This window comes from Echiichthys vipera (assembly GCF_963691815.1).
Source record: "Echiichthys vipera genome assembly, chromosome: 21".
Taxonomy (NCBI): Eukaryota; Metazoa; Chordata; class Actinopteri; order Perciformes; family Trachinidae; genus Echiichthys; species Echiichthys vipera.
In genome coordinates this window covers 25,147,517-25,165,798 of record NC_139846.1, presented here as the reverse complement: position 1 = coordinate 25,165,798, position 18,282 = coordinate 25,147,517, and the positions used below count along the sequence as shown (strand labels likewise).

The 18,282-nt window shown below is 41.3% G+C and overlaps 1 protein-coding gene across 1 annotated transcript in view; it reads left to right on the top strand.

The window, feature by feature from the left end:
• The window catches only part of LOC310963555 (sodium channel protein type 5 subunit alpha-like), a gene marked incomplete at both ends in the record, with an annotated part of 121,131 nt that overhangs the window by 91,613 nt on the left and 11,236 nt on the right, over window positions 1-18,282 (top strand). Inside the window, 2 exons of the mRNA XM_083936419.1 lie at window positions 2,274-2,396; window positions 6,686-6,961. Coding sequence (XP_083792545.1) covers window positions 2,274-2,396; window positions 6,686-6,961 — 399 coding nt within the window. The remainder of the gene's footprint in view (window positions 1-2,273; window positions 2,397-6,685; window positions 6,962-18,282) is intronic.

Genomic DNA, 18,282 nt, shown 5'->3' with positions numbered 1-18,282 from the left:
GTGTAGGGACTCTTCTCATGCTGCTGCAGAGGTTTGCTGTTATTTTCAGCAGCATTAGTGGTTAAAAAAGACCTTTGAATGCCTTCACCGTGCTGCCCCGAGCTAACCACTGTTAGCCACGTCCGGCTGTTAGCGATTTCTGCGTTCACAGTCTCGATGGATTATTTGATGGAGGTAAGATCCGCAAAAAAGACAGTGATGATGATTTTACACCTTTAATGTGATAGATTAGAGAGAGAGTCTTTTTTTATATACATATGTAAATATATGAATATGGTAATATACGGGGAAACACGTGATTGTCTCCGGTTCTGTGCGTCAGACTGTGCGGAGTCTCTAAAACCATGTCTGACCCTGTAGATCTCAGTGTTGGGTCTGCTGGCTCAGTTCCTCTCTGTGGACAGCATCACCACCATGCGGGTGCTGAGGACGTTCAGGGCGCTCCGTCCTCTCCGGGCCGCGTCCCGCTTCGCTGGTATCAGGGTAAGAACCGGCTGAACCCACCTGTGCGAGACTCTTTCCAACGCCGGATCAAATGAAAGTCCACGTGTGACTCCAGACGTCGATGTTTTATCTGTTTTCTGGGTCGTGAGGTTTCATCTAAAGCACTTAAAGCACTTAAAGGGTCGTTTTGATGCTTTAAAGCGAGGTTTTAGGAGGTTCTTCTCCACAGTCGGTGTGGTACCTGCAGAACGCCGCGGTCCGCCAACGCCAGTTCGTAGAAACACATGGAAGAACAGACAGAGACTCCCGTCAGCTCCTGGGCCTCCATCTCGTACTCCCGTCAGCTCCTGGGCCTCCATCTCGTACTCCCGTCAGCTCCTGGGCCTCCATCTCGTACTCCCTTCAGCTCACGGGCCTCCACCTCGTACTCCCATCAGCTCCTGTGCCTCCACCTCGTACTCCCGTCAGCTCAGGGGCCTCCATCTCGTACTCCCGTCAGCTCACGGGCCTCCATCTCGTACTCCCGTCAGCTCAGGGGCCTCCACCTCGTACTCCCGTCAGCTCACGGGCCTCCATCTCGTACTCCCGTCAGCTCTCGGGCCTCCATCTCGTCCTCCCGTCAGCTCACGGGCCTCCATCTCGTACTCCCGTCAGCTCACGGGCCTCCATCTCGTACTCCCGTCAGCTCACGGGCCTCCATCTCGTACTCCCGTCAGCTCACGGGCCTCCACCTCGTACTCCCGTCAGCTCCTGGGCCTCCACCTCGTACTCCCATCAGCTCCTGTGCCTCCATCTCGTACTCCCGTCAGCTCAGGGGCCTCCATCTCGTACTCCCGTCAGCTCACGGGCCTCCATCTCGTACTCCCGTCAGCTCAGGGGCCTCCACCTCGTACTCCCGTCAGCTCAGGGGCCTCCACCTCGTACTCCCGTCAGCTCAGGGGCCTCCATCTCGTACTCCCGTCAGCTCACGGGCCTCCATCTCGTACTCCCGTCAGCTCACAGGCCTCCATCTCGTACTCCCGTCAGCTCACGGGCCTCCATCTCGTACTCTCGTCAGCTCACGGGCCTCCATCTCGTACTCCCGTCAGCTCACGGGCCTCCATCTCGTACTCCCGTCAGCTCACGGGCCTCCATCTCGTACTCCCGTCAGCTCACGTGCCTCCATCTCGTACTCCCGTCAGCTCACGGGCCTCCATCTCGTACTCCCGTCAGCTCACGGGCCTCCATCTCGTACTCCCGTCAGCTCACGGGCCTCCACCTCGTACTCCCGTCAGCTCACGGGCCTCCACCTCGTACTCCCGTCAGCTCACGGGCCTCCATCTCGTACTCCCGTCAGCTCAGGGGCCTCCACCTCGTACTCCCATCAGCTCACGGGCCTCCACCTCGTACTCCCGTCAGCTCAGGGGCCTCCACCTCGTACTCCCGTCAGCTCACGTCAGCTCCATCTCCTGCAGCAAACGCACCGACTGTGCAGAAGAATCTCATTAACCTCACTTTAAAACATGCGAATAAGAATCAAACACACGAGTCTTTAGTGTTAACTCGTCACCAAAGCTCTAAAAACCTGATCTCTTACAGAGGAAAACGATAACCATCCCTTTCTCTTCCACAGTGTGAACGAAGGAGCACAGTCATTTCTTTATTCTCTCCTGCAGGACGACGACGATGACGACGCTAACGCTCCTCTGTCTCTGCTGGTTTCCCCGTCCTCTCCCGCTCTCTTTGACCTTTGACCTTTATCAGTCTAACCTTCCTGCTTCTGTCTTCTGCTTCTCCTCCTTCTCTCTCCGTCTGTCTCTGTCTTTCCTGTCTCTCTCTCTCTCCTCCAGGTCTCGTTGGTCAGCTTGGTGGCCAACACGTTGGGTTATTCAGACTTTGCAGCCATCAAATCCCTGCGGACGCTGCGGGCGCTGCGGCCCCTCAGAGCCCTCTCCAGATTTGAAGGCATGAGGGTAAGAGTCAGTATTAAGGAAGCGAACACACCTGGGCGTCTGTGGAGGGACCGGGACACTTAAACCTTTATATTTTCTATCATTATATTGTGATTATTACTCGTGCATTAATGTAACTCATGAGTATTTCTACATTAAAGCCGAAGGAGTAAAAAAGGAAACAATAAAATCTCTCAGGGCGCCCTCCCACTGTGCCTCCGTCCCGTGCCCCGTGCTTTAGGGTCCTTGTCCCCCCCTCCAGGCCCGTTTGTACTCACACTACCTGGGCCTCGGAGAATGCTTCCTGCTGCCTATACGTCATCACGCCGTAACACGTCACACGCATTGATGACGTCATGGCGATGCGTGGCTTTGTTTCCAGATCTTTCCGTAGACCTCGGAGTTTTTGTGCGTCTTGTCGACTGTTTTTGAATCTTTTCATCGACCAAATCTGCAGTAAACACTCCACCTCCGCATCACACCAACGTGAACCTTTCACCGCCATTGTTTGAAATGTCCGCGCATGGTCCCTCCTTCTTTTTTCTACGTCCCAACAGGCGCACAGGAAATGACCTCAGAACCGCCGTAGGCCTCGTGCTCGTACACGTGCGCACGCTCGTGCTCGTACACGTGCAAACGTGCTTTACTAAAGCCCACCTCTCCCAAACGGGCCGTGGACTAATTTACCGTAGCTTTATTTTTCCATCTAAATGTATATTCCTATCTAAAGTCAAGTTCAGACCAAAGTTTAATGACAAAAAGAGTCAAAACTTGCAACGGCAGCGTTCTGAAACCTGCCAGTTTACATCAATATAATGTTGTATCATCTGCATAGAAACGACTCTCTGTACTTCCGTTCTGACCTTTCAGGCTTTTTTTTCGTGGCTGGATATAATTTCTAGCATCATACAAAAATAATGAGGACAGAGATAGTGAGATATTTGCTACAGCTGCATTTTTAGAAGCGGAAATTACGTTTTATTTCTCTGATTCGCTGCTTTGCTCTCAAAAACAGCGCTCCCTCTCCTCATTTACTCTCTAGCTCACTCGAGACTTCATCCAAAACTCTTCTATTTCGACCAGCTGACAGTTTGTAAATGGGCGGAGCGTTGGAGTTAGCATCAGCTGGTTCAGCCACTACAAGTAGCAGTTTCTACTTTACATGAAAGATTATTTAGCTTTTTATTATTTTATTTATTATTTTTTTAATTTTAAATGTTCAAAATAAACATTAGTAATAAAGTAAAGAATCCTATTGATTAATGTATTATAAATTATTCATTTAACTTCAACCGCTTATCCCGGGGTCGGGGTCGCGGGGGGCTGGAGCCGATCCCAGCTGACATCGGGCGTGAGGCGGGGTCCACCCTGGACAGGACGCCAGTCTATCACAGGACACATAGAGACGAACAGAGACAGACAACCATTCACACCTACGGGTGATTTAGAGTCATCAATGAACCCAACACCTGCACGTCTTTGGACTGTGGGAGGAAACCGGAGAACCCGGAGAGAACCCACGCAGACACGGGGACAACATGCAAAAACGGCGCTCCCTCTCCTCATTTACTCTCTAGCTCACTCGAGCCTTCATCCAAAACTCTTCCATTTCGACCAGTTGACAGTTTTAACTGGCCGGCGCGGTGTAGTTTGTATCAGCCACTAACATTATCAACATTATCAACATCGTTAAAAGGCAGCAGATGGTCACATTCATGGAACAGAAAACATATCAAATCTGTATTTCAGATTAATATTTTGGTGCCCAGGTGTGTTTGAAGGTGTTTGTTCCACAGTGTTTACGCTCTCTAACATCTCACCCATCGTCTTGTGTCATTGCTTTGTCTCACCAAGTGTTTCCTGCTCTCTGATTGGTTCGTCTCATTACTTCCTGTCAGTGTTTCTGTGCAGCTTTGACTTCCTTCCTTCCTCCTCAGACGTCGTTTCCTCTTTCAGAACCAAAGCTCGTGTCTCTGTTTGAACGTCATCAGTATTGAAACGTCGACCCTGCGCTCTGTTCCTGTTCCTGTCTCACTCATCAGTATTACCGACCGCGTCAGAGTCCTGCACAAACTTCACCCATAAGTGCTCCTGACAGTTAAATCCCTAAAGGATTAAACGCGCCATTCGTAAAGAACGGCCAGTTTAAGACATCACCAACAAAAAGTGCAGACGTAACACTTTCCTGACTTGTTAAAACATCGTCCAATCACATCCTTCGGTTCGGCTAAAGCACTAAAAACCTCCCTGTGAGACTTTTCCACTCTTCTATTATTATAATAATCAAAATTGTCGGTTTCAACACGTCAGAGAAATAAGATCCAGGGTGAAAGACGTCAAACGTGTGCAGGATGCTGACTCTGGTTCACGTGGGGTTCAAGGACCTGCGTTGCATGCTGGGAAAAAAAAACGTCTGAGCTTTCACTCTCGTATTTGTGCGGCTAATAAGATTAGCTCGCATGCCCACTCAGCATGGGATTGTGGGTAGAAGGAGTGCATTGTGGGTAGAGCGAGGAGGTTGGAGTGACGTTTCGCTGACTCGGCGTTCACTCTGGGAGCAGATAATCAGAAAGTCCTCGCTCTCGCTCCGCTGCTGCTCGTGGATTTGACGGGCGGAGAGAGAAAGCGGAGCGATAAAACACTTATTAGACGGATTTTACAGCTTTTCAAACGAACGCGAGACTTTTAAAAGTGTGTTTGCTTCAAACTGGATCAAGTGTGACTCAGCTTTAAACACCGAGGTCACGGCGACACACACGTTCTGGTTCTGTGTGTCGTTCAGGACGTTAAGGGGGGATTAGGTTAGATTAGATTAGATTAGATTAGATTAGATTAGATTAGGTTAGATTAGAGTAGTTTAGATTAGGTTAGATTAGATTAGATTAGTTTAGATTAGATTAGATTAGATTAGATTAGGTTAGATTAGAGTAGATTAGAGTAGATTAGATTAGATTAGATTAGATTAGATTAGATGAGATTAGATTAGATTAGATTAGATTAGATTAGATTAGATGAGATTAGATTAGATTAGATTAGATTAGATTAGAGTAGTTTAGATTAGGTTAGATTAGATTAGATTAGGTTAGATTAGAGTAGATTAGAGTAGATTAGATTAGATTAGATTAGATTAGATTAGATTAGGTTAGATTAGAGTAGTTTAGATTAGGTTAGATTAGATTAGATTAGTTTAGATTAGATTAGATTAGATTAGATTAGGTTAGATTAGAGTAGATTAGAGTAGATTAGATTAGATTAGATTAGATTAGATTAGATGAGATTAGATTAGATTAGATTAGATTAGATTAGATTAGAAAGGATAAAGTTAGATTAGATTAAGTTAGATTAGATTAGATAAGAAAGGATGAGATTAGATTAGTTTAGATTAGATTAGATTAGTTTAGATTAGATTAGATTAGAAAGGATAAAGTTAGATTAGATTAAGTTAGATTAGATTAGATAAGAAAGGATGAGATTAGATTAGTTTAGATTAGATTAGATTAGTTTAGATTAGATTAGATTAGATTAGATTAGTTTAGATTAGATTAGATTAGATTAGATTAGAAAGGATGAGATTAGATTAGTTTAGATTAGATTAGATTAGATTAGATTAGATTAGATTAGGTTAGAAAGGATGAGATTAGTTTAGATTAGATTAGATTAGATTAGATTAGGTTAGATTAGATTAGGTTAGATTAGATTAGGTTAGGTTAGATTAGATTAGGTTAGATTAGGTTAGATTAGGTTAGATTAGATTAGATTAGAAAGGATGAGATTAGATTAGTTTAGATTAGATTGGATTAGATTAGATTAGATTAGATTAGATTAGGTTAGAAAGGATGAGATTAGATTAGTTAAGATTAGATTAGATAAAGTTAGATTAGATTAGATTAGATTAGGTGAGATTAGATTAGATTAGATTAGTTTAGATTAGATTAGATTAGATCAGATTAGATTAGAAAGGATGAGATTAGGTTAGATTAGATTAGATTAGATAAAATTAGATTAGTTTAGATTAGATTAGATTAGATTAGATTAGAAAGGATGAGATAGGATAAGGTTAAGATACAGTTGAGATGAGATGAGATAAAGTTAACTTAGGATCAAGTTAAGATGAAGTTAAGATGAAGTGACGAAGTTAAAAAAAATTTAAAAAGTAAAACCATTTCATTAAATAATTCCTGATGTCACAAACGATGCATATAAATAATAACATGATATAATATGATATTTAATTTCCGGTGCAGAGTAGAAACGTAAAAACCTTAAGAGCGTTCAGTTTGGCGGTGACGGCGTCTCGTGTCCCCGTGCAGGTGGTGGTGAACGCTCTGATCGGGGCGATCCCCTCCATCATGAACGTGCTGCTCGTCTGCCTCATCTTCTGGCTCATCTTCAGCATCATGGGCGTCAACCTGTTCGCAGGCAAGTTCGGCCGCTGCGTCAACCGCACGGGCCACATCTACGAGTCGGCCTTCATCAACAACAAGTCCGAGTGCGAGGCGCTCAACGACACGTCGCTCTTCTACTGGACCAAGGTCAAGGTCAACTTCGACAACGTGGGGGCCGGCTACCTCGCTCTGCTGCAAGTGGTGAGCGACGCCGTCACGTTTCTTTATTTGTTTATTTATTTTTAAATGTTTTTTATTGATTTTTGACATCCTGCTAACCCTCCCAACAACTAGCTCCTTGCTAATGTTAGCTCAGTGAAACCTAAGCTGGCTAGTGTTAGCTGCTTGCTAATGTTAGCTCAATGAAACCTAAGCTGGCTAATGTTAGCTCCTTGCTAATGTTAGCTCAGTGAAACCTAAGCTGGCTAATGTTAGCTCCTTGCTAATGTTAGCTCAGTGAAACTTAAACTGGCTAGTGTTAGCTCAGTGAAACCTAAGCTGGCTAATGTTAGCTCAGTGAAACCTAGGCTGGCTAATGTTAGCTCCTTGCTAATGTTAGCTCAGTGAAACTTAAGCTGGTTAATGTTAGCTCAGTGAAACCTAGGCTGGCTAATGTTAGCTCCTTGCTAATGTTAGCTCACTGAAACCTAAGCTGGCAAGTCTTAGCTCCTTGCTAATGTTAGCTCAGTGAAACCTAAGCTGGCTAATTTTAGCTAAGTGAAAGCTGAGCTGGCTAGTGTTAGCTCAGGGAAACCTAAGCTGGCTAATGTTAGCTCCTTGCTAATGTTAGCTCAGTAAAACCTGAGCTGGCTAGTGTTAGCGTCCCCCCTTTGTCTCCCTTTGTCTCTCTTTGTCTCCCTTTGTCTCTTTGTCTCTCTTTGTCTCCCTTTGTCTCTCTTTGTCTCTCTTTGTCTCCCTTTGTCTCTCTTTGTCTCTCTTTGTCTCTCTTTGTCTCCCTTTGTCTCCCTTTGTCTCTCTTTGTCTCTCTTTGTCTCTCTTTGTCTCCCTTTGTCTCCCTTTGTCTCTCTTTGTCTCTCTTTGTCTCTCTTTGTCTCTTTGTCTCCCTTTGTCTCCCTTTGTCTCCCTTTGTCTCTCTTTGTCTCTTTGTCTCTCTTTGTCTCTTTGTCTCCCTTTGTCTCCCTTTGTCTCCCTTTGTCTCTCTTTGTCTCTTTGTCTCCCTTTGTCTCCCTTTGTCTCCCTTTGTCTCTCTTTGTCTCTTTGTCTCTCTTTGTCTCTCTTTGTCTCCCTTTGTCTCTTTGTCTCCCTTTGTCTCCCTTTGTCTCTCTTTGTCTCTCTTTGTCTCTCTTTGTCTCTTTGTCTCCCTTTGTCTCCCTTTGTCTCCCTTTGTCTCTCTTTGTCTCTTTGTCTCTCTTTGTCTCTCTTTGTCTCCCTTTGTCTCTCTTTGTCTCTCTTTGTCTCCCTTTGTCTCTCTTTGTCTCCCTTTGTCTCCCTTTGTCTCTCTTTGTCTCCCTTTGTCTCTCTTTGTCTCTCTTTGTCTCTCTTTGTCTCTTTGTCTCCCTTTGTCTCCCTTTGTCTCTCTTTGTCTCCCTTTGTCTCTCTTTGTCTCCCTTTGTCTCCCTTTGTCTCTCTTTGTCTCTCTTTGTCTCTCTTTGTCTCTTTGTCTCCCTTTGTCTCTTTGTCTCTCGTTGTGTCTCCCTTTGTCTCCCTTTGTCTCCCTTTGTCTCCCTTTGTCTCTCTTTGTCTCCCTTTGTCTCTCTTTGTCTCCCTTTGTGTCTCTTTGTCTCTCTTTGTCTCCCTTTGTCTCTTTGTCTCTCTTTGTCTCCCTTTGTCTCCCTTTGTGTCTCTTTGTCTCCCTTTGTCTCCCTTTGTCTCTCTTTGTCTCTCTTTGTCTCTCTTTGTCTCTTTGTCTCCCTTTGTCTCTTTGTCTCTCGTTGTGTCTCTTTGTCTCCCTTTGTCTCCCTTTGTCTCCCTTTGTCTCCCTTTGTCTCTCTTTGTCTCCCTTTGTCTCTCTTTGTCTCCCTTTGTCTCTTTGTCTCCCTTTGTCTCCCTTTGTCTCTCTTTGTCTCCCTTTGTCTCTCTTTGTCTCCCTTTGTCTCCCTTTGTCTCTCTTTGTCTCTCTTTGTCTCTCTTTGTCTCTCTTTGTCTCTCTTTGTCTCCCTTTGTCTCCCTTTGTCTCTCTTTGTCTCTTTGTCTCTCTTTGTCTCTCTTTGTCTCCCTTTGTCTCCCTTTGTCTCTCTTTGTCTCCCTTTGTCTCTCTTTGTCTCCCTTTGTCTCTCTTTGTCTCTCTTTGTCTCCCTTTGTCTCCCTTTGTCTCTCTTTGTCTCTTTGTCTCTCTTTGTCTCCCTTTGTCTCTCTTTGTCTCCCTTTGTCTCTCTTTGTCTCTCTTTGTCTCTCTTTGTCTCTCTTTGTCTCTTTGTCTCTCTTTGTCTCCCTTTGTCTCCCTTTGTCTCTCTTTGTCTCTTTGTCTCTTTGTCTCTTTGTCTCCCTTTGTCTCCCTTTGTCTCTCTTTGTCTCTTTGTCTCCCTTTGTCTCCCTTTGTCTCCCTTTGTCTCCCTTTGTCTCTCTTTGTCTCTCTTTGTCTCTCTTTGTCTCCCTTTGTCTCCCTTTGTCTCTCTTTGTCTCTCTTTGTCTCTCTTTGTCTCTTTGTCTCTCTTTGTCTCCCTTTGTCTCCCTTTGTCTCCCTTTGTCTCTCTTTCTCTCTTTGTCTCTCTTTGTCTCTCTTTGTCTCTCTTTGTCTCCCTTTGTCTCTCTTTGTCTCTTTGTCTCTCTTTGTCTCTCTTTGTCTCCCTTTGTCTCTCTTTGTCTCCCTTTGTCTCTCTTTGTCTCTTTGTCTCTCTTTGTCTCTCTTTGTCTCTTTGTCTCTCTTTGTCTCTCTTTGTCTCTCTTTGTCTCCCTTTGTCTCCCTTTGTCTCCCTTTGTCTCCCTTTGTCTCTCTTTGTCTCCCTTTGTCTCTCTTTGTCTCTCTTTGTCTCTCTTTGTCTCCCTTTGTCTCTCTTTGTCTCCCTTTGTCTCCCTTTGTCTCTCTTTGTCTCTCTTTGTCTCCCTTTGTCTCTCTTTGTCTCCCTTTGTCTCTCTTTGTCTCTCTTTGTCTCTCTTTGTCTCCCTTTGTCTCCCTTTGTCTCTCTTTGTCTCCCTTTGTCTCTCTTTGTCTCTCTTTGTCTCTCTTTGTCTCCCTTTGTCTCCCTTCGTCTCTCTTCGTCTCTCTTCGTCTCTCTTTGTCTCTCTTTGTCTCCCTTTGTCTCCCTTTGTCTCTTTGTCTCTCTTTGTCTCTCTTTGTCTCCCTTTGTCTCTCTTTGTCTCTCTTTGTCTCTCTTTGTCTCCCTTTGTCTCCCTTTGTCTCCCTTTGTCTCTCTTTGTCTCCCTTTGTCTCCCTTTGTCTCTCTTTGTCTCTCTTTGTCTCTCTTTGTCTCTCTTCGTCTTTCTTTGTCTCTCTTTGTCTCCCTTTGTCTCTCTTTGTCTCTCTTTGTCTCTCTTCGTCTCTCTTTGTCTCTCTTTGTCTCCCTTTGTCTCCCTTTGTCTCTCTTTGTCTCTCTTTGTCTCTCTTTGTCTCTCTTCGTCTTTCTTCGTCTCTCTTTGTCTCCCTTTGTCTCTCTTTGTCTCTCTTCGTCTTTCTTTGTCTCTCTTTGTCTCCCTTTGTCTCCCTTTGTCTCTCTTTGTCTCTCTTTGTCTCCCTTTGTCTCTCTTTGTCTCTCTTCGTCTTTCTTTGTCTCCCTTTGTCTCTCTTTGTCTCTTTGTCTCTCTTTGTCTCCCTTTGTCTCCCTTTGTCTCTCTTTGTCTCCCTTTGTCTCTCTTTGTCTCTCTTTGTCTCCCTTTGTCTCTTTGTCTCTCTTTGTCTCCCTTTGTCTCTCTTTGTCTCTCTTCGTCTTTCTTTGTCTCTCTTTGTCTCCCTTTGTCTCTCTTTGTCTCTCTTTGTCTCTCTTTGTCTCCCTTTGTCTCCCTTTGTCTCTCTTTGTCTCTCGTTGTCTCTCTTTGTCTCTCTTTGTCTCTCTTTGTCTCTCTTTGTCTCTCTTTGTCCCTCTTTGTCTCCCTTTGTCTCCCTTTGTCTCCCTTTGTCTCCCTTTGTCTCTCTTTGTCTCCCTTTGTCTCCCTTTGTCTCTCTTTGTCTCTCTTTGTCTCCCTTTGTCTCCCTTTGTCTCCCTTTGTCTCTCTTTGTCTCCCTTTGTCTCTCTTTGTCTCCCTTTGTCTCTCTTTGTCTCTCTTTGTCTCTCTTTGTCTCTTTGTCTCCCTTTGTCTCTTTGTCTCTCTTTGTCTCTCTTTGTCTCCCTTTGTCTCTCTTTGTCTCTCTTTGTCTCCCTTTGTCTCCCTTTGTCTCTCTTTGTCTCTCTTTGTCTCCCTTTGTCTCCCTTTGTCTCCCTTTGTCTCTCTTTGTCTCTCGTTGTGTCTCTTTGTCTCTCTTTGTCTCCCTTTGTCTCTCTTTGTCTCCCTTTGTCTCCCTTTGTCTCTCTTTGTCTCTCTTTGTCTCCCTTTGTCTCTCTTCGTCTCCCTTTGTCTCTCTTTGTCTCTCTTTGTCTCCCTTTGTCTCTTTGTCTCTCTTTGTCTCCCTTTGTCTCTCTTCGTCTCTTTGTCTCTCTTTGTCTCTCTTTGTCTCTTTGTCTCCCTTTGTCTCTCTTTGTCTCCCTTTGTCTCCCTTTGTCTCTCTTTGTCTCCCTTTGTCTCTCTTTGTCTCTTTGTCTCCCTTTGTCTCTCTTTGTCTCCCTTTGTCTCTCTTTGTCTCTCTTTGTCTCCCTTTGTCTCTCTTTGTCTCCCTTTGTCTCTCTTTGTCTCTCTTTGTCTCTCTTTGTCTCCCTTTGTCTCTCTTTGTCTCCCTTTGTCTCTCTTTGTCTCCCTTTGTCTCCCTTTGTCTCTCTTTGTCTCCCTTTGTCTCTCTTTGTCTCTCTTTGTCTCCCTTTGTCTCTCTTCGTCTCTCTTTGTCTCCCTTTGTCTCCCTTTGTGTCTCTTTGTCTCTCTTTGTCTCTCTTTGTCTCTCTTTGTCTCCCTTTGTCTCCCTCTGTCTCTCTTTGTCTCTCTTTGTCTCCCTTTGTCTCTCTTTGTCTCTCTTTGTCTCTCTTTGTCTCCCTTTGTCTCTCTTTGTCTCTCTTTGTCTCTCTTTGTCTCTTTGTCTCTCTTTGTCTCTCTTTGTCTCTCTTTGTCTCTTTGTCTCTCTTTGTGTCTCTTTGTCTCTCTTTGTCTCTCTTTGTCTCTCTTTGTCTATCTTTGTCTCTCTTTGTCTCTTTGTCTCTCTTTGTCTCCCTGTGTCTCTTTGTGTCTCTTTGTCTCTCTTTGTCTCTCTTTGTCTCTCTTTGTCTCCCTTTGTCTCTCTTTGTCTCTCTTTGTCTCTCTTTGTCTCACTTTGTCTCTTTGTCTCTCTTTGTCTCTCTTTGTCTCTCTTTGTCTCTCTTTGTCTCTTTGTCTCTCTTTGTCTCCCTTTGTCTCTTTGTGTCTCTGTCTCTCTTTGTCTCCCTTTGTCTCTCTTTGTCTCTCTTTGTCTCCCTTTGTCTCTCTTTGTCTCTCTTTGTCTCTCTTTGTCTCCCTTTGTCTCTCTTTGTCTCTCTTTGTCTCTTTGTCTCTCTTTGTCTCTCTTTGTCTCTTTGTCTCTCTTTGTCTCCCTTTGTCTCTTTGTGTCTCTTTGTCTCCCTTTGTCTCCCTTTGTCTCTCTTTGTCTCTCTTTGTCTCCCTTTGTCTCTTTGTCTCTTTGTCTCTCTTTGTCTCTTTGTCTCTTTGTCTCTTTGTCTCCCTTTGTCTCTCTTTGTCTCTTTGTCTCTTTGTCCCTTTGTCTCTTTGTCTCCCTCTGAAGCTGAACCGTGTAAAGTTGTCTGGTGTTGTCTCGTCTTCGTCCGTCTCTGACGTATCGAAGACATTAATGTTTTTAAATATTAATTATTCATAAACAGAATCGATGGGAATCATTTTAACGGCAGAAGTTTTTATTTTTTATTGGACGTTTTTATTTTTACGGTCGCATTAAAACAGAAAAAGATGAATAATTAATAAATGACCTTATATAAAAAAATACATTAAAACAATAAACAAACATAAATATGAACGAGAGAGAGTCGATTAAATGCAACAAATATATGAATTCATGTTAAATCATCAATTAATTCATGTGAAAATACATGAAAATGATTTTTATTATTTTATATTTTGTTGTTTCCAACTTTATTTTACTTTTTATTTCTTTTATTTTTTATTTCACTTATATCATTTTTTTATTTCTCTTTATTTTACCAACTGTATTATTTATGTATTTTTAATTTGATTTGTTATTTTCATATTTACACATTTTATTTATTTATTTAATCATTTATTTATTTATTTATCTTTATACAACAAACTTTATTATTCATGTTTATTTAATTTAGTTTATTTATTTTCATATTTACACATTTTATTTATTTATTTATTTCTATTTCTATAACTTACTTAATTATATTTGTATTTTTATTGTATTTATTTATTTTTATTTATTTTTTAACCATTTATTCATTTTTCTAACTGAATGTTTTTTATTTTTATTTATTTTTCTTAATATTTCCAATTGTTTTTATTTATTTATGTAATTAATCTTTTTTATTTATTTATTTAATCATCCTTTTATTTATTTCTATTTATCTTTATGTAATGTTTTATTCATTCATCCTTTATTTTAAATAAATCACCTATTTATTATTTTTACACATAATATAATATAATTAATATTATTATTAATATAATTAGTTATGCGCATAAATTAGGACATTTTTAAATATTTAATAATTTACATTATTACTTTTCCTCTGAAGACGTTTTTTTATATTTTTACAGCTTTATTTTTACTTTATCATCATATTTATATTTGTTTCTTTCTCCACTTTACTTTAAAATCATCACTGAACGTTTATTTACGTCTAATAAACTTTATTATTCATCCCTCCATCATTTCATCTCATCCCTCCATCATTTCATCTCATCCCTCCATCATTTCATCTCATCCCTCCATCATTTCATCTCATCCCTCCATCATTTCATCTCATCCCTCTATCATTTCATCTCATCCCTCCATCATTTCATCTCATCCCTCCATCATTTCATCTCATCCCTCCATCATTTCATCTCATCCCTCCATCATTTCATCTCATCCCTCCATCATTTCTTCTCATCCCTCCATCATTTCTTCTCATCCCTCCATCATTTCATCTCATCCCTCCATCATTTCATCTCATCCCTCCATCATTTCATCTCATCCCTCCATCATTTCATCTCATCCCTCCATCATTTCATCTCATCCCTCCATCATTTCATCTCATCCCTCTATCATTTCATCTCATCCCTCCATCATTTCATCTCATCCCTCCATCATTTCATCTCATCCCTCCATCATTTCATCTCATCCCTCCATCATTTCATCTCATCCCTCCATCATTTCATCTCATCCCTCCATCATTTCATCTCATCCCTCCATCATTTCATCTCATCCCTCCATCATTTCATCTCGTCCCTCCATCATTTCATCTCATCCCTCCATCATTTCATCTCATCCCTCCATCATTTCATCTCATCCCTCCATCATTTCATCTCATCCCTCCATCATTTCATCTCATCCCTCCATCATTTCATCTCGTCCCTCCATCATTTCATCTCATCCCTCCATCATTTCATCTCATCCCTCCATCATTTCATCTCATCCCTCCATCATTTCATCTCATCCCTCCATCATTTCATCTCATCCCTCCATCATTTCATCTCATCACTCCATCATTTCATCTCATCCCTCCATCATTTCATCTCATCCCTCCATCATTTCTTCTCATCCCTCCATCATTTCATCTCATCCCTCCATCATTTCATCTCATCCCTCCATCATTTCATCTCATCCCTCTATCATTTCTTCTCATCCCTCCATCATTTCATCTCATCCCTCCATCATTTCATCTCATCCCTCCATCATTTCATCTCATCCCTCCATCATTTCATCTCATCCCTCCATCATTTCATCTCATCCCTCCATCATTTCATCTCATCCCTCCATCATTTCATCTCATCACTCCATCATTTCATCTCATCCCTCCATCATTTCATCTCATCCCTCCATCATTTCATCTCATCCCTCCATCATTTCATCTCATCCCTCCATCATTTCATCTCATCCCTCCATCATTTCATCTCATCCCTCCATCATTTCATCTCATCCCTCCATCATTTCATCTCATCCCTCCATCATTTCATTTCATCTCATCCCTCCATCATTTCATCTCATCCCTCCATCATTTCATTTCATCTCATCCCTCCATCATTTCATCTCATCCCTCCATCATTTCATCTCATCCCTCCATCATTTCATCTCATCCCTCCATCATTTCATTTCATCTCATCCCTCCATCATTTCATCTCATCCCTCCATCATTTCATCTCATCCCTCCCTCCATCATTTCATCTCATCCCTCCATCATTTCATCTCATCCCTCCATCATTTCATCTCATCCCTCCCTCCTCATCCCTCCATCATTTCATCTCATCCCTCCATCATTTCATCTCATCCCTCCATCATTTCATCTCATCCCTCCATCATTTCATCTCATCCCTCCATCATTTCATCTCATCCCTCCATCATTTCTTCTCATCCCTCCATCATTTCATCTCATCCCTCCATCATTTCATCTCATCCCTCTATCATTTCATCTCATCCCTCCCTCCTCATCCCTCCATCATTTCATCTCATCCCTCCATCATTTCTTCTCATCCCTCCATCAGCTGTTATTAAACACAACAAAGCTCATTTTAAAGCCACTTCCTCCTCCTCTTTCCATCTCTCCGTCACTCTTTCCGTCTTTCCCTTCCTTTTTTTGTGTTTTCTCTTATTCCGGTTCTCTCTCTCTCTCTTTCTTTCTCGTTCTCGCTCTCTCCGTCCGTCGCCCACCGCGGGCGTCCTGAGAGCCTCCAATCAATCAGCGTCTGCGAGACTTTTATTTTTAGAGCAACTCCAGCCGGGAGGGAGGAGAGATGGAGGGATGGAGAGAGGGAGGGATGGAGAGGAGGAGAGGTGGAGAGAGGGAGAGATGGAGGGATGGAGAGAGGGAGAGGAGGGAGAGGTGGAGAGAAGGAGGGATGGAGAGAGGGAGAGGAGGAGAGGAGGAGGAGAGGAGGAGGGATGGAGAGGAGGGAGAGGTGGAGAGAAGTAGGGATGGAGAGAGGGAGAGGTGGAGAGGAGGAGAGGAGGAGGGATGGAGAGGAGGAGAGATGGAGGGATGGAGAGGAGGAGGGATGGAGAGGAGGAGAGGAGGAGAGGTGGAGAGGAGGAGGGATGGAGGGATGGAGAGGAGGGAGAGGTGGAGAGAAGGAGGGATGGAGAGAGGGAGAGGTGGAGAGGAGGAGAGGAGGAGGGATGGATAGGAGGAGAGATGGAGAGGAGGAGAGGAGGAGGGATGGAGATATGAGAGATGGAGAGGAGGAGGGATGGAGAGGAGGAGGGATGGAGAGGAGGAGAGATGGAGGGATGGAGGGATGGAGAGGAGGAGGGATGGAGAGGAGGAGAGATGGAGGGATGGAGGGATGGAGGGATGGAGATATGAGAGATGGAGAGGAGGAGGGATGGAGAGATGGAGAGGAGCAGGGATGGAGGGATGGAGAGGAGGGATGGAGGGAAAAGCAGAAAAAGAGGTGAAGAAGTTGCTTCACTTCCACCTGCAGCAGTTGAGAAACTTGTCGCCTTGGCAACAGCATCCCTTTCATCTGTGTGTGGTCGGCGTGGCGACGGTTGTCAGGGACGACGTTCCATCAGCAGCTGGAAATAGTTCCGCGCTGCAGAAACGAAGCAGAGAGAAAAGAGAGTTTACGGAGAAACGCACGATTATTTTATGATTTATTAAAAAGTGAAACGTGAAGAAAACTGCTTTAAAAACATTTTAAAAAGATGTTTTATTTACAAAAATAATCAGAATATATTAAAATTCAACAGGATAAAAATTTAAAGAATTAGGATTTAATTAAAAATATCTAATTTAAACGATTATTTTATGATTTATTAAAGTGAAACGTGAAGAAAACTGCTTTAAAATCATTTTAAAAGATGTTTTATTTTAAAATAATCAACACTTATGATTATTAAACAACATAAAAATGAAAAGAATTAACAATTAAATAAAAATATCAATAATAATAGAGTCCTTTTTTTTAAATGGATATTAAAATAACAGTAACATAATAGTTAAATATTAAAATCATTGTTATAACAATATTAAAATTATTATATATATATATTGTATATTAAATAATAAAACATAAAAAATATCAAAATAATTCATTTTAATTCAATTTAAATGAGTCGATTCTTTTAAATGGAAATTAGAAAAATAGTAAAATCATTATCAAAATAATATTAAAATATATTTTAAATAATACATTTTTAAAAAATCACAATAATTAAAAATTATTTAAACTAGTAGATTTTTGTAAAAGGAATTTAAAATAAAAGTAAAAATATTTGAAATAATAATAAATAAAACCAAATTAATATTTACCCATTTTCTTATTTATCTTTTTATTACCAACTTTATTATTTATATATTTTTCATTTGATTTATTTTTCTTCATATTTCCACATTTTCTAATAACAAATTATTTTTTAATTAATCTCTCTTTATTACTAAATGTATTATTTAGATGTTATTTATTTTATTAATTTGTCTTTATATTTAAAAAATGATGTATTAACATATATAATCATATAGTTTTTATTTATTTATCTTTATATTACTAAATTTATTATTTAGGTGTTTATTTTATTAATTTGTCTTTAAAACAAATGGATTAACATATTTAATCATTCATGTTTTTATTTATTTATCTTTATTTTACCAACTTTATTATTGATGTGATTATAATTTAAATAATTTTTCTTTATATTTCAACATTTTTAATTTAGTTATTTAACCATTTATTTATTTATTTATCTTTATATTACCAAATGTATTATTTATTTTATTGTAATTTATTTAAACATTTATTAATTTCTCTTTATATTACAAACTTTATTATTCATATATTTATAACTTTATTTATTTGTCATATTATTTTTATTATGTATTTCCATTTCTCTTTAAAGTCTCTCATGTTCTGCTCATTTATTCTTTTTTTAAATAATAATAATAATAATAATCAGGTGGTTGCCCACGGCGACGCCTGATCACAGGTTTGAGTGACAGACGGCTCCCACACAGGAAGGAAGTCCTTAAAAGGACGCGTTGATCTCTCATTGAGCTGTTGCCATGGCGCCCTGACAGGATGTCGCCTTGGTGACGGAGGTGCAGAGAAACTTCTTCTTCTGCAGAAAAAGCAGAAAGATGATTATTATTATTATTATGATTATTATTATTATTATGATTATTAAAATAAAGGCACCTGAGCTTCGGGACACGGACGCCGTTTCCTCGCCGTTCTGTCGTCAAACGCTTCCTGTTGAAGATTTCTACGCTCACTTTTATGCCGACGACGTTCTGATGTTATTATTAATAACTACGAAAACTAATAAACGGTACATGTGAGACTATACAGAGAAATATAAATACATAAAATGATGATTAAGTAAATAAAAAAATGTATTTAAT